General features: G+C 32.7%; 1 protein-coding gene across 1 annotated transcript; it reads right to left on the reverse strand.

The window, feature by feature from the left end:
- Window positions 1–390: 390 nt before the first annotated feature.
- On the reverse strand, window positions 391–16,134 carry Fatp3 (Fatty acid transport protein 3). The gene is made up of 12 exons (XM_090116277.1): window positions 16,059–16,134; window positions 13,757–14,015; window positions 8,587–8,737; window positions 7,990–8,227; window positions 6,136–6,370; window positions 5,168–5,369; window positions 3,759–3,951; window positions 3,040–3,118; window positions 2,877–2,950; window positions 2,190–2,385; window positions 1,800–1,890; window positions 391–1,455 (listed from the first exon to the last, which is right to left on the reverse strand). Exons 2-12 carry the CDS (start codon window positions 13,969–13,971, stop codon window positions 1,144–1,146), a joined length of 1,986 nt encoding a protein of 661 aa, XP_089972403.1. The 5' UTR covers window positions 13,972–14,015; window positions 16,059–16,134; the 3' UTR covers window positions 391–1,143.
- Window positions 16,135–17,599: the final 1,465 nt, after the last annotated feature.

The raw sequence follows: 17,599 nt of genomic DNA on the forward strand, positions 1-17,599 counted from the left end.
TAATATAAATTTGGTAAATTGAAAAATGAAACAATAGTTTATAAAAATCAATTTATTCTTATTAACTATAATATAATATCACAAATAATTAGTATTTCAGATACAATAGAGACCTAGGTAAAGTCTTACCTATGCACTAGTATTTTATCCACATTTATTTAAATAGGTACAAGAGTATTTTTTAATCAATACAATATTTTAACCAAATTTTAATTTTGTATTCAAATAATTATCACAAACATCCGAAATCAACTTTGGTTCAAATTTGAATACATAATTTAAAAAAAAAAACAATAATAAATAATTATAATAAATGAGCCTCAGAAAAAACCTTAATATTATTTGGAGATTCATATTTATTTATGATTTCATAAATAAATAATAATAATTTTAGGCCGCCTGTCCATCTGCAAGAAAACTTCCGCAAGAAATGTCCGACAGTCTGTCTGACAGCAGCTTGCAAGTCTAATTCCGCGTTTCCACCTGCAAGTAGACTTGCAAGTTGCTGTCAGACAGACTGTCGGACATTTCTTGCGCTAGTTTTCTTGCAGATGGGAAAGCGTGCTTATGTAGGATTCAGCATTCACACTTATTTGATTACTTATCAATCTTCTATAATTCAAATTAAAATAAGATTCAAACAGGGGAAGGAAATAATGAGTTGATATAACAACAAATAAATATAGTAATTATTACTTGAGTGACAGGGAGAGAGCTATGAAAGCTCTTTCTGTCTCTCTCTATCGCTAACTGACCAGCAGTATAATGTCAGTCTCCTGATATACAAAACTTAACAAAATAATTTTACTACTACACTATTTTTTCTAAAGCTTTGATTAACAATTTTCTAAACTTATAGGAATACTCAATTACTCAGAAAAATTGTTCGTGACTTACAAATTTTGAATTGAAACATCTTTAGGCGCGTTGGGAGTAATATTTCAAGGTCGCGTCATGTCAATACCGTCACGTCATGGAGTAAGCGATGATATTGGTATCTTTGAATCTGACCAAAGAAGTTTCACTTCTGACACGTGAGCACGCGCTTTTTTTTCGTATACGTATCAAACCTTTGTTTTACTTTTTAACCAACGAATGAATTATTTTTTACTTTTCATCTAGAAATATTACTATTTAATAAAATCACAGCCTAATATTCCCTTGAACAATATCATCATATAGTTTCTGTGTTAGCGGCACGTATTTAGCAGTTTTCTGGTCCAAAAAGTACAAGGGATCATTGTGAATACTTCTATTAAACCCTTGTTCGACTAATTCCTTCTTTTTTAATTTAAAAGTAGCTGTTAATGGTGGTTCAGGAAGAATTCTAATGAATAATGGTCTCGCGTACACTGGGAGAGATGTTTTCAACCCTATTGCTAACGACTCAAAGTCTAATTTCCTTTCTGGATCTGCGATGGCCGCCATGCCCGCTCTGCCTTCTACGTTTGGTATCTGTTGAAACAATATTATGAATAAAATTTTTGAGATAGAAGCTTTGTTTTATTTTTAATCTTTAACTTCTTATAAGGTATTTTACTCCTCTTTGTGTAGTAGGTATTTCAACTATGATGAAAAAAATCATTGTAAATTTTAACAGTAAATTGTCACAGGTAATACAGTATTTATCATTTAAATTGGAATCTAAGTATAGTAAGGACATTTAAAACAAATATGGACATAAAGGAAATTATATTCACCGATAATTTTTATTAGGAAAAAAATTAATAAAAACGTACTGATAAAGGTAAAGTAAAATGGTTACATTATAAACAAACATAAATTAAATGAAAACTTACAGCAACACCATACACAACTGCATCCTTCAAGCCGATCAGGTTACTGATAACACCTTCAACTTCTGCAGTGGACACATTTTCGCCGCGCCATCTTTAATTATGAAAAAATATATTTAAACTAATACTTTCGAATTCAAATCAATCAAAGGGAGATTTAAAAATATCTGATATAACATGAATTCTTAAATGAACTCGCTGAAAGCTAAACATAATTTATTCCTTATTATCAAAGTTTTTTTCGCATTACTGCGCACACGCACTAATTATAAAAAGTAGGTAAATACGCAATATGTATAATAAATTTTGAAACTGTAGGTATTACCTACTTACTTTCAAAATTTACACCATTGTTATTTTGTTACCTAATTAATTAACAAAACAATACCTTACCTAAAAGTATCTCCAGTCCGATCCTTAAAATAGAAATAACCATAATGGTCCATGACCAATATGTCCCCTGTATTAAAATAACAGTCCCCTGGCACTCTAACGTCGCGGACCATTTTCTTTTCTGAAGCCGTTTTATCTGCGTATCCCGCGAAGGTAAGAATCGCCTTTTTGGGATCTATTTTGCCTAATAGTAGCCCTGGGGATGTTTAAACTTCTGTTATAGTTATGCTCGCCTGGTACATAGGATTATATAATTACACTAGCGGTCCGCCCCGGCTTCGCCCGTGGTACATATTTACGTTTTCTATACATAAAAACCATCCTCGTACTTCAAGGAATATAATAAAAAAAGAATTATCGAAATCGGTTCAGCCGTTCTCGAGTTATGCGCTTACCAACACATTTTGCGATTCATTTTTATATATAAGAAAGATATATTTATTTACCTAACTTAAAATTTATTTTTTTATAACTTCTGGGAAATAAAAACATTTAAAATATTGTTATGAAAGTAAAACAATAATAATCCCCACACTTAAAAATAATCTTACAATAAATTTTTGAAAAAAAAAATAACAAAGCACAAAGTTTTATCTATTGCACATTGGTTCATACAATTTTAAAGAAACCATGTGGCAAATATTTTTTTTTGTTTGTAATAACTAAAAATATTACAAATAAACATACCAGGTTCATGCGGGCCACAAGTAATGCATCTACCATTTGCATCTCTAAGAATTTCACCTGTTATTTCATCACATCTAAAAAGAAAAAAACACGGATATTTAATATTGACAGAAAAAAAATAAAAAATGGAGTAGAAGCAAAAAATTGCGATTTAAAAACATACTTGACCAATGTTAGAGGGTAGATCGATGACACCATACGGCTGAGAAATCCAATGGCACCTACTTTGGAGTCTAAATTCACTGTAAGGTAACAAAGAAAGACAAATTAAACCATAAACAACTATATCTCTATTAAAATAACGATGTATTCCTTCGAACTACGCTCAAAACCTTTGGTAATGAATACAATGGAAAATCGTCTTCAAACCTAATTTTATAAATAAATAAATTGGTTAAATAATAATTTTGTCGTTAAAAATTAACAGACACACATTAGAATTAAAACAATAAGTCTGATCAATCAGCAATAATGTCATAAGAAAGTTTAATTTTAAATTGTTAACTTTACGCTAGTATAATTAATCTAACGAGTATAGACAATAGGCGAAATAAGTATGTCAAGGTTATTATGAATCAGCATGTATACCTATGATAGTCTGATGCACCTAATTTTCGACACGCACAACATGACATATTGCTTTTTGGAAAAACATATATGTAATGCAATAAAAATATTTCTCTCGATAGTAATGTAAATAAAAATCTCAAAGATACTATGTCTGTCTGTTCGCTAAAAACTCAAACGAATGCACCTACTTTTTATTCGGTTTTTACCAATGGTTAGTGTAAGATTTAGAAAAATCGTACAGTTTTAGTAAATAACTATTTAAAAACGCGAGTAAAGCCGCTCACAGAAAGCTAGTTAACCAAAAAATCTTACCCAAATTGCTATTTCCCTCCGTAGCTCCATAGAACTCCAGGACCCTCTCAATATTGAACCTCTTAACGAATTCCTCCCAGATTTGCGGACGGAGGCCATTGCCAAATATCACTTTGACCTTATGAGCCTTATCATCAGGCCCTGGCGGTACTGCTAGAAGATATCTACAGATTTCCCCTATGTATTGGGCAGCCTGGAAGAAATATTATAATTAACACAAAACTATGTGATTACAATTTAAATATTTTATCAACGAATTGTCATAAATAACCGAAAAATTCGTAAGCAGTTTGTCGAAAGTTTAAAATTGAAGTTAACAATTAATGGTATAAAATAATAAAAAAATGACACTCGCAAAAATATAATAGCATCTACAGACGCTCCGATATGGTTGGTGCCAACCATCCGACCACGACCAAATCGGAAAGTGTAGAGAGCGGTCGGTCCGACATAATTATTATTAATATTGGTTTGACGTGGTCGGATGCGCCGGCGATACCGACCAAACCAACTTCCTATCCGATCCAACCAAATTGGAACGTCTGGAAGCTTTGTTCCGACCAAATCGGCTCATTCCATAGAGTAATATAGGTAATTGGCTCATTCACATTCGCAACGCCGCCGGTGTAGGACGTCAACATGAACGCCGAGGGAGTTACGGTCACCGAACGTGACATATTAATAAAATTGCTGGAACTATATAAAGACTTTCCCTGTTTGTGGGACTTAAGTAACAAAGATTACGCAAATAGAGATGCCAGAAATCAAGCGTATTTTATTATGTTAGAAGTATTAAAAAAAATTGACAGTGCGGCTACATTAAAAACCTTAAAAAATAAGTTGTAAGAGCCGCATATGACTGTAATTTTCTCTATTTCTATAGTATAATTTAGCCCATTCTCTTCGTACTATGGTCAACTGACATATTACTCTATGGTCAACTGACAGCTGGAAGGCCAACCGTCGGACAATCTGTAGCAATGTTGGAATGGTTGCCTTGTCGGTTCCGATATGGTTGGCACCAACCAAATCGGAGCGTCTGTAGATGCTTTAAATTTGAATGCCATAAAACAAAAAATATCAATTTCAACTCGCAAAAATATATAATGTAAATGCTTTGTAAATGATTATTTTGTTCTTGTGGGAAAATAAACGATATAGGCATAGGAGAAAAATATGCATGCCATTATTTTTGAATTCACAATATATTTTCAGATAAATGATCAAAGAAATTTGCCTAAAAACAAGACACATAAAGCGATTGAGTAAGTATATATTTTAATAATGAAAGTGATTGAAGATTAGTAGTAATAATAATATCTTAACAGAGCAACATAGAAAAAGAAATATTTAAACTCGTACAAACAGATTTTAATTATTTTAATTTTATCAACAGTTCAAACACTTACCGTACACTTATGCTTCACAATATCCCGCCAATAATTACTAGCGGAAAACTTCTTTCTCAAAGCCACAGTACATCCCAATATGATACATTGGCCAGCTCCTAGTACTCCACCTGCTGTATGGTGTAAGGGCAATGGATCGTATATCACTTCGGAAGAAGAGAGCCACGCGGAGTTATGTACTCCTAGTGGAATTAGAAGGTATCTAGAAGAAAATACATCAAAATTGTACCCTATTTATTTATAAAGCATAATAATTTGCTTCCTGGCTATCTGTCATATTTAGCAAAACCAAAAAGATTATAAATTGCTAAGATAAATTGCTTGTAATATTATGATTTTATTGGGACTCCACCAGCTTTATGGTGTAAGGGCAGATTGGATCGTATATATCTCTTTGGAAGACGAGAGCCATGCTGAGTTATGTACTCCTAGTGGAATTAGGAGGTATCTAGGCGAAAATAAATCAAAATTGAATGAAATTAACGAGTAGGTTTTCAATTATTTAAGTGATAAACTCTTCTTCAGTTCATAATTAAATAATTTAAAATATCAATTAGGTACCTAGTTGTAAAATTAAAAAAATCTACATTATTCTTCTATTCCTATAATTTATAAATTATGCAGAAACAAAAACTATTATTAGTCTTATAATGCAAACTTTATAAGCATAATTAAAAAAAAACTATAAAGGCATGTAATTTGTAAAGCCATCCATACTAATATTATAAATGCGAAAGTAACTCTGTCTGTCTGTCTGTTACTCAATCACGCCTTAACTACTGAACCAATTTGCATGAAATTTGGTATAGAGATATTTTGATACCCGAGAAAGGACATAGGCTACTTTTTATCCCGGGAAATAAGATAGGTTTTATCCCAGAAATCCCACGGGAACGGGAACTATGCGGGTTTTCCTTTGAAACGCGGGCGAAGCCGCGGGCGGAAATCTAGTATTAATATAATCCTACCTTATATTCGTGATTATCGCTGCCTTGGGAAACCCAGTAGTTCCACTTGTATAAATATACAGCAGAGTATCTCTAGGCTTCGCTGGTTCAGGGTCTTCATAAGTTTCTGTGGACATTTCTATCAGTTCTGAAGATAATGGTATAGTATCCTGGACTATGGGTGCATTTTCTCTATCCGGGGAATTAAATTGGAATAGAGGTATGTCCGGTATTTCATGCTGAATTGATTTTATTGCTGGAAAAATAAATGTTAAATCAGTATCATGATAAACGATGTAAAGAATGATGCAAATAGAAACAAAAAAATACAAGTCAATGATAAAGGAAAACTTTGTTTGTTTGTTTGATTGTAATGAATAGGCTCATAAACTACTGGACCGATTTTAAAAATTCTTTCACCATTCGAAAGCTACATTATCCACGAGTAATATAGGATAGGATTTATCCCGGAAATTCCACGGGAACGGGAACTATGCGAGTTTTTCTTTGAAACCGCGGGCGGAGCCGCTGGCGGAAAGCCAGTATGTAATATTTTAATTGATGATATCCGGAGATATGAAAATAAAAACATTTTAACTGGCATTTTTCGTCCACAACAACCAATAATGCTACATGACAGTTTCGTCAAAATACAATAGTCCATAAGTGAAAATAATCATTGCAGTATTGTCCTTTACCCACACTTGTTATTGAAATCAAATGTACTAAACATCTCAATGAAGCAGTTAAATTTTAGATGCCCGTTCGCCCCATATAGATCAATTGAACCAAATCTAGGGGTGCCCTTGGCAGTCAAACTGCCTGTTATCCAATTACGTCCAATAAGTTAAGGAACCTATGTATCCTGTGCTGATAAAGGATCGACGTAGAAACATTGTGACATCAGAATAAGCAAAAGCTTGATTGTTATTTGATTATTTGATTGTTGTTCTTACTATCTTAGGAGCCTGGGTCACTTTGATTTAAATAATAGATAATAATAATGTGTCAAATTATTTATTTACTAGCTTTCCGCCCGCGGCTTCGCCCGCGTTTTCAAAGAAAAATCCGCATAGTTCCCGTTCCCGTGGGATTTCCGGGATAAAACCTATCCTATGTGTTAATCCAAGTTACTCTCTATATCTGTGCTAAATTTCATTGTAATCGGTTCAGTTGTTTTTACGTGAAAGAGTAACAAACATCCATACATCCATACTTACAAACTTTCGCCTTTATAATAGTAGTAGGATTTGCTCCAAACTCTTACGTTCATATAATTTTGCGATAACTTATTCTCATAGCAAATATTATGTTCTTCTCTTACTTATTGTAGCAAGTTTACCCTTATCAGTTGAAATATGTTTGAAAGATGTGGTGCGTTATTCTCAAAGGATGCATTTGTACCAGAAATATGAACCTTGCAATACGTAAAACCGGTTGGTAATAACCGCAACCAGTATCCTGCCAGTAAACTTGACTTTGATTTAATAAATTTAGTTACAGATAAAAATACTTACAAGATATTAATCACAAATCTATACTAGAGGTAATATTATAAAGCTGAAGAGTTTTTTTGTTTGTTTGAACGCGCTGATCTCAGGAACTACTGGTCCGATTTGAAAAATTCTTTCGGTGGATAGCCCATTTATCGAGGAAGGCTATAGGCTATATATTATTACGCTAAGACCAACAAGAGCGCAGCCACGCGGGTGAAACCGAGAAGCGTAGCTAGTTATTAATAACGCTAAATGTGTTATGATATGAATGCCCGAACTATACAATGTAAATAGTGTGTTAATACATTCGCAGTAACGTGTATGGTTTCAATAACTAAAATGTAGCTTCTAATCATACGATCGCTGAATAAATACTTACCATCAGCCATTTCATCCCCAAACACGACAGCCTTACACCCAGCGATCCTTAAACAGTAAATCAACTGAGCCCCTCTTAAATTGGTATTCACCAATGCGGTAGTTACTCTTAGCTTTGCCAACCCAAGCCAGAGGAAGACATATTCTGGTTGGGTTTCCATGAATAGGGCTATAACCTCCCCCCGTTTGAAGCCTTGGCGCTTGAAATACCAGGCTATGCGGTTGCTTAGTTCGTTACCCTGTAAAGTACAGAACTGATCAGCTTGTTAACACCACTAAATTTATACCTATTGCTAAATTTGGTGGTGTTAATTTTCGTGGACAAAGTATGACATAATTGATCTCAAACAATGCCAAATTATCAATTTCGTAAGTAAATACATTCGAATGTGGTGTAAGTTGTAAGTTTTTTAAATACAATACAATTACGATTATATCCCGAATAATAAATAATATTTTTATCAATTACATATTTAACTAATTTCTCAAAAACTCTTTATTAAATAAAATTATCTCCTTTTACATTAATTCGCTTAGCTTAGCTTTTGCATTTGCAAAATCAAGCCTTTATAAATAGCTCTATTATTTTAAAACTAACCTCACGGAAAGTAATAGCCCGATCGTCCATAACAAAAGCTTTCTTATTGGGCGACATCTTGGCCACCTTCTCCCAGCGGCTGACCACGGTGGTACCGCATTTCTCCCATACCCAGATCCTGAACATTGTGGCTAGGAGGACACGGAGACCCCTGTAAAGTGGAGTATATAAGCACAAATCTTATATATAAAAATGAATCGCAAAATGTGTTGGTAAGCGCATAACTCGAGAACGGCTGAACCGATTTCGATAATTCTTTTTTTATTATATTCCTTGAAGTACGAGGATGGTTCTTATGTAGAGAAAACGTAAATATGTACCACGGGCGAAGCCGGGGCGGACCGCTAGTCTTATATATAAAAATGAATCGCAAAATGTGTTGGTAAGCGCATAACTCGAAAACGGCTGAACCGATTTCGATAATTCTTTTTTTATTATATTCCTTGAAGTACGAGGATGGTTCTTATGTAGAGAAAACGTAAACATGTACCACGGGCGACTGCTAGCCGGGGCGGACTGCTAGTACTTTATAACAAAAAGTATGAAACGTCGCGTCAGTCAGGATAAAAGTAAAGTTTGTTGATCTAAAAATGTGTTAATGCAGGCAAAATTTTGATGATATACCTACATATTTTAGTGTAACATCATTATTAAGGTCAACACGATTAACTGAAAAATTTGAATAAGTACCATTTTGAGAGATTATATTATGTGATAGATACATTTTCAGTCAGTTATAGCACAAAAAGCAAGAAATTCGCAGAAGGCTGTAAACTTGAACGAAGATACTGCACTATTACGAGACACTGTGCCGCTACTGACAATTTATGGATCATGAATCAAGTTTTGATTTAATTTTGATTGTAATCATAATAATTAAAAAAAAAAGTTTGTATACATAACTAACCATAACAAATGATGTATTATTGTCGGGTGAGCTATAATAATTACCTGTTTAAGTGTCAATTCACAATTTAAACTAGCTACATTGTATCATTATGTAATCATGATGCATGCAATCAATTAGCCTTGTCATTCAATAAGGGTAACAATCGTTGCGTAACTAATCACATACATTATAAGAGCCACTAACTCCTAGATATTTCTGGTAACCTGGTAACGCATTAGGGGTGTAAAGGGGATGCTAAAAAATAGCAGGGGCCCCTGTATTCGTCCGGAATAAATGAACATGCTCCAGGCGAATCTTTCTTAATAATTGCCCTATATGTACCTATATATGCTCGGTCGGTGAAAGTTCCAACAAAATCACTTTTCTTAGGAAAACATTCGTGTGTCGTTAGCTAGCTATTGCCATGTCCTTTAAATTCACAAAAAAGCTTTATGCTCAGTAACAAGTTAATGAATTGCAGTTTATTTTAATCAGGTCATTAGGGAAATAAATTTGACCTTTTTTGTAATACGTTGCAGATTAATAAAAAGAAATTCCAACACGCTATAAAAAAAACTAAAATATAACAGTCACATAACAACAGTCTTGCATAATGCTAGCGGTCAGCCTCGGATTGACCCGTGGTACATGTTTACGTTTTCTCTCCATAAGAACCAACCTCGTACTTCAAGGAATATTAAAAAATAATTTGGAAAATCCAAAAGTGCACGCCTCATAATTTTTTTTAATAATTATTTATTAATTATTATTTTTGTTTATTTAATAACAATTAAACCACATCGAATCAGACCCTGAAAAATGAAAGGGTTCTATTCCTGAGCATACTCAAGCGTAAGAGAAAAAAAAAGACTCGATTAGTAAAGTATTTCAGTCGCTATCGTGTTAACAAGAAAGTCCTCCGCACATACAGACACACGGACGTCCAAGACAGAACTTTTTTAAACTGTTTTTTAACTAGTTTAAATAACAAAAATGACATCAATAATATCATGAATGTTAAAAATAGTGTTTTTTCTTAATATGTGTGTGTATGTATTATCTTACAAGTGCAATGTATGATACATAAAGACATTTTAAGTTTGAAAAATCAGATGTTTTGCGCGAAGTGACAGTAGTACCCACCTCAACGCTTCGCTTATGAGGCGTGCAATAGAGCCTCTATCTAATCTATATATTAATGGAACTTCTGATATAATTTAGTTGGCCAATGGCCACGTGACATATACACAATAATAATTGAAAGTCTCTCACTCCCTGATTACTCGACATACGCATAAACACATAAACGCATAATACATAAACAGCATCGACTTCAATTCAAATGACGTACAATTTCAATTTTATATTCGTACATTCAACAAGCGATGCATTTTCTAGAACTAAATTGGGAACACATGAACCCTCTGGTATCAATCATAGACCCTAAGAATGCCCAAGGTTACAAATTCCAATGGCCACCGGACGACACCCATTATACCAGGATAGCAGCGAATGTAAGAGGTGTCTGTAGTGCGCAATAGAATGATTGGTGATTGCATAACAGCTATCGGTTCGCGAATTTTGAATTAACTTTGCATTTAACATAATGGTTAACAATACGAAATATTTTGACATAACGGGACAAAGGTTGTATGCTAAATTATCTTACGATTTACGTAGTTGTATCATGAGCGATATTTTCTTTTTTTGAAGTGAAACTTCTTTAAGTGCGTTGGGAGTAAAATTTCAATTCAATCGATCAAATTTCATGATCGCGTCATGGCAATACCGTCACGTCATAGAGTAATGCGAAGTTTGGTAACTTTAAATCTTGCCAAAGAAGTTTCACTTCTGACACGTGTGTTCGGCACTCATCCTCTTTTTTTTTTGTTTTATGTGCTTTTCATACATTTTCAATGTTGTATATTTTTTCGTGATAATTTTGTTTGAGTAGGAAATAGGAATATAAGCGCAATTCGAAATTTTAAAAATTATTATGTCCGTGTAAATTAGGTTAGGTTGTTTCTTAAAATGCACCCTCCTGTTGCTCTTCTGTTTTTCACGCCTATTAACAAATTTCTAACTGACTACATTAAAAATAATTATAATTAGTTAGATAAGTTGTATCATTTGTATTTCATACATTTCTTAGCTATTGTAGTAAAACCGCATCCGTTAAAGTTTAAAAACAAGGGAAGTGACGAACGAACAAACATGTTGAACAAAAGCGGACTTTGCACCCACGAAGTACTAGGGCATAATAATTTACAAGAGACAGGTGAACTTTGTACGATGTTGCGTGAGATAAGATGTGTATGCCCTATTGTAGTCCTCCTGTGTATTCCAATTTAAGTATAACTGTCCTGCTCTAACGAATTAAATTGCATATTGCATCTTTTTCATACGGGAAACAACTGAAGTAATCAAATACATAATAAAGAATAGTGCTATTTATTTGGAACTGTAGTTAGTACAATTTTAACGTAAAACTTAACCTAATAGCATATAACATAACATAATATATTGTAATGAAAGTCCATAGTAATATTGAATTATTCCGGCCGTATTATTAGTTATTACCTATTATATCAATTCGTAGCAGGCGTGTGGAAACTATTATAGCTACCTATAAATTTCAAGTTGGTAGCACAAATCTGTAAAAGTGTTGCTTTCTTATAAAATAATAAATAGATAAATATCAATTAATCAACTCCTTTTTCTTTATAATATCACTTAAGATTTTTGTAACTTTAATGTTTAACAATTTCCGTGTAGGTATGAAATATTACAAATCTCTTAAAACTATTGTAATCAGTGTATTTAGATCACAACAAGGGATACAGAAGCCTTATTATAGTTTTATATTCATGTTAGATCACACATTAAAAGATAATGCCTAGGTATATGTAATAAATAATAATATGGCTTCAAAAAAAGATGTACAAATTGATGTAGTCCAATATAGCTGACGGATTAGAAAGAAAGAAAGAAAATACATTTAATCCAACACACAAAAATACAAAGGAAAAACAACAAAGTAACTTGCAAATCTTGCAATGAACAAAATGTTGTGTGGTTTTATGAAACCACGGTAAAAGTGAAACTTTCTGAACACTGCTTTATACCTACTCGGCAGCCGACCGTCACGCGACATGCGCTACACAGACCAAAAAGTTTGAGACGATGTAATAAAAGTTTCACTTTAAAAACAAATGAAAATTACAATTTATAAAAGAAGTATGTATGGTCACGTTCTTGTTTGTACAAGTAAAAAAACATAGGTATGTATTATAATATAATACCTATGTTTTTTATTATATTTTTTACTATACCTAGTCATATACCACATACTATAGTTAACCACATAATATTATTATGTGGTTGACAGTATGTGTGCTGGACAGGGATACCATCATACCACTCAGGAAATCTATGATCACGAGTTCATGAAAATTTACAGCCAGTTTGAGATACCTACCTAGTTTGGTTTTGACGAAATATCCATGTAAATGTTTAATTCGTTTTATAAATAAAATTATAAATTTAAAATTACGTAACACTAACATTAATTTATAATCTCTGTATAAATAAATGTTTCTTTCTTTCTTTGTTTCAAATAATCGTAGGTAAGAAAATGTTCGTTCTTTACTTTTTAAGATGCTGTGTTTAGATGATATTAATTTTATTAGTATCAAAGAGAGATTTCATATGAATTTAATTTCCAAAGGGTCCAATGTTCAAACCGCTCGCCGCGTAATCGATATTTCCTAAGTCGAACGCTTTCAGTGCATTGTTGCGCACATAATGTCAACTGGTTTGTTCTAGTCCAACCGCACGTATAACATTACCCAGGTTATATTTCACACTTGAAGTCATTTAGCCGGGACCGTTAATTGAGCTAATTCATGAAACGATAAATGGGAAGAAATACGGATGTTTTATTGAGTACCTTCGCGTATTTATAGAGCGACGTGTGCACTAAGTTATAATAGATATGATGTTTGCTTTAAATGGAACATAATACGTTACTTATGCTCATTAATATTGAATTAAAGCCATGTCTGCTCAACTTTTATACCTTGCTAAACTTTTACAAGTGAACACTCACAATGTCTACTAAATAATGCTTTCGCGCGTATATATAGAAATTTTCATTTCAGAGTCATGACATTGCCCAAAGTATTTTTTACAGTTTATTTTCCGTCTAGCGATAGAACATTCTAGCCTCTAGAGTCTAGGGAATATACGCAGGATAGGTTATGATAAAAAGTAAAAACTTACAATAGATCCCGGTAAAGTGTCTTCCTCCATATATAAATCCATTGATAGCGGTCTCCGCTCAGTAAGTAAACTGTCAATATCGCGACCACGGCCAATACAAGCGGATAAAGTCGAACCGCCCAAGATATTACGCAGCCTACGATAGTGATCAGTATGAGAATTAGCCCCTTGCGTTTCTCCGCTTCTTCAAAACGAACTTCTGTCTTTTCTGCCATCCTGGTAGGTACGTTATGTTGCGGTGCTCATAGTTTTGGGACTTCTGCAATAATTAAATTGGAAAAAAAAATGTTGGTAAACCAATTAAAAACGATTTTATATACTAAAGAATCAGTACAGGGTCTTTCCTTGCTTCACTAGATGTTATTATTAGGTTCCATATCCAAAGGGAAAACGGGTCCCTATTACTGAGACTTCGCTGTACGAAACTAGTCTGTCTGTCTGTTTGTCCATCTGTCACCAGGCATGTCACGAACCGTGATTATTTTCGTGTCACGAGTACCTTCAAAAATATAATCTTATATATCTTATATATAAAAATGAATCGCAAAATGTGTTGGTAAGCGCATAACTCGAGAACGGCTGAACCGATTTCGATAATTCTTTTTTTATTATATTCCTTGAAGTACGAGGATGGTTCTTATGTAGAGAAAACGTAAATATTATGTACCACGGGCGAAGCCGGGGCGGACCGCTAGTAAAATATAAAAATGAATCGCAAAATGTGTTGGTAAGCGCATAACTCGAGAACGGCTGAACCGATTTCGATAATTCTTTTTTTATTATATTCCTTGAAGAACGAGGATGGTTTTTATGTAGAGAAAACGTAAATATGTACCACGGGCGAAGCCGGGGCGGACCGCTAGTATAAAAATAAAAATGAATCCCAAAATGTGTTGGTAAGCGCATAACTTGAGAACGGCTGAACCGATTTCGATAATTCTTTTTTTATTATATTCCTTGAAGTACGAGGATGGTTTTTATGTAGAGAAAACGTAAATATGTACCACGGGCGAAGCCGGGGCGGACCGCTAGTCTTATATATAAAAATGAATCGCAAAATGTGTTGGTAAGCGCATAACTCAAGAACGGCTGAACCGATTTCGATAATTCTTTTTTTATTATATTCCTTGAAGTACGAGGATGGTTTTTATGTAGAGAAAACGTAAATATGTACCACGGGCGAAGCCGGGGCGGACCGCTAGTATATAATATATATAATATAATATATATATTATATATATTATATTTTTAATTAAGTACTATATATAATATATAGTACTTAATTCCTACTAACTACATAAATACATTTTACCAAACATAATTTAAGAAGGAAAATGATAAAAGAAATATCGACTGCGCAATGGACAAAAAATTATCTCAAACTCATCATGACCTCAATACATGAAAATAATGGCATGCCCTAAAAAGATTTTAGCTAAGTTGAACCCCCGTATTATATATAGAGGTCATTCACATTATCGCGGCTACATAATATTAGTAGGTACCTAACATTTTATATATTTCGTGTAAAATTTTAATTCAACTATAAACGAATAGGTACTTACAGTTAGAACTAGGTAGGTATCTATATCTATATTATTTAAGTGATAGCGGCTAAATAATAATAATATGTATAAGTAGCTACTTATACATATTATTATTATTTATAAAATTGTAGGCAGGATAGCTATCCTGCCTACAATTTTATATTATTTGCGCACTATACAATTGCGGTTATACAAGAAAATTATTGAACCTACTTAATAAAATTAGAATTAGGTACGTTTACATTAATAAGCATCCCAATTTTTTTACCCCAATACGCCCCCAATTAACTACGAGTACCTATGTATTTAAAAAAAGAACCCCGCGACTTTATGTTTTATTCAAGGTTTTTAAATGGATTAAAATTATTCACACAGTTTTTTATTATAAAATATTGTTCTTAGGTCCTATAAGAAAATTATATTTCCTAATTATTTTTTAATGATTCAAGTGCATGCTAGCAGTTCAAAGTTACAGTGGTTACAGTCCAACTAGACTAGGTACCTAGGTATTTCGTACGGTAAAAACAATAAATGGGTATTATAAAACAACGGATATTATAAAACTGATAAAACAAAAGTAAGTAAACATTATTTTTAACGACGTGAACGTCAATAAATAATATTAAAACTTCTCTATGATATAACAAAAACCAATAATATTTGTAAACAAAACCAGTCACCAACCTCTCAAATTAATACAAATATTAAAAGCACATTTTCAATTTAATTTATGAAATATTAAAAGGTATACTTACGTAAAATAATTATATTTTTCTGCTTGTAAACACAAAATATCACTCCACAAACTAATAACCAACTGACAACTACCGTCCATGAGAGAGTGGGGTGAAGAGGAATGACCGAATGAATGTGTAGTGATGTGCATACGATACCGGTATCGATATTTCATTATATCGGTATTTAAGAAAAAATTGTAGAAAATATGGTAAAACAGAACGTGGTAAATTTCAAAGACATTTTGTATGAGTATATTATTATATAGTAGTATATTTTACATTTTATTTGATACAGAATATTATTTTCAAAGTGTAAAAGAAGACAGTTTTTGGTATTGATTGATTTAACCAAATAAAAAAATCGAAGTATTACAATAAATGTTACTATTTATCAATAAACTCTTTTCGTCTCGTTAGAGATAAATAGGTATTCTATAAAACCGGTAAGTACTTAAGAATAACAGTTACTATCTCGTCCTAACATCACTATGACTCCTTTATCAACCCACTTCATTCATTACCGGTTCGATGGTAACCGAGTAATTTTATAAATTATATACTCTATGACCTACGTCATAAGGTTCATAGTAAATGAAATAATAATTTACGCATCAAAACAGAGTTATCTATGGTGTAATAAATAGAGCTTAAATTTGATTAGCAACTCATCTTAATTGTATTATATTGTCGTGGAAGATAACCTCTTCGAGAAACCTTGTTCAGACTAAAGCGAACTTTAATAAAATGTCATAGAATTCAATATCTATAGACCACGCATTTATAATATGACAAATCCGTTGCATGATGCCACGCTTCTAATTTGTTTACATTGTTATATCTATTTAGGTAATTAATATGTCTAGTACAAGTTGTTTAAGGATAATTAATTACTTAATTGATTTTCTTACGTTTTGTCTGTAAGTGTTAATTACTTGTAAGGGATCAAGATTATAATTTATAATATTTTGTAGTATTTTCTTTTTTATTTATACCTACTGTTTAGCTTACCAATACCGATGATTGAAAATGTTATATTCAAAGAAATGGAGCAACATATTGAAATAACATGTATGGACGGTGTTTATATCGCTACAATCGATCTCTGCCAGACAACTAAGAATGAAGATAATTTATATATGTATTTATAAACTTTTAAAAGTTATAATATTCCTAAAAACATAAAGCTATAGTGGAATTTGTTAAATATAATATCGTTTATCAATAAAGGGATATAGGTAGTTAAATAAAACTACACAATACATTATTATAAAACATTGAGATAATATTACTACGTATGGAGGAGACACCACGAACAAAATCTGTGCGCCATTATTTTGCTCTAACTAAGTTTTAAAAATTATTATCTAGTTAGGAACTTACCGATGAAAGTTATTCCTTTGCACTTTTCCGTATTATTTGTATTATTTGTGCAATATCGTAACACATACGAAGGCATATTTGATGCGTTTCACTTTAAAACAAATAAAAAATGAGCGTGCAGTTACGCCATATGGCGTATGTTGAGCGGAACATTAGTGATGTAGGCGGTATCATCTCCA

This window comes from Colias eurytheme, chromosome 25 (assembly GCF_061535395.1).
Source record: "Colias eurytheme isolate Ceu_HAF_F1 chromosome 25, ilColEury1 Martin Lab GWU primary, whole genome shotgun sequence".
Taxonomy (NCBI): Eukaryota; Metazoa; Arthropoda; class Insecta; order Lepidoptera; family Pieridae; genus Colias; species Colias eurytheme.

Coding starts and splice junctions, on each gene's coding strand:
- Fatp3 (XM_090116277.1), bottom strand. CDS start 13,971: ATGGCAGAAAAGACAGAAGTTCGTTTTGAAGAAGCGGAGAAACGCAAG. Junction 8,228..8,586: donor GGGCTATTACTTTCCGTGAG/GTTAGTTTTAAA, acceptor TGTACTTTACAG/GGTAACGAACTAAGCAACCG. Junction 2,951..3,039: donor TACCCTCTAACATTGGTCAA/GTATGTTTTTAA, acceptor TTTTCTTTTTAG/ATGTGATGAAATAACAGGTG.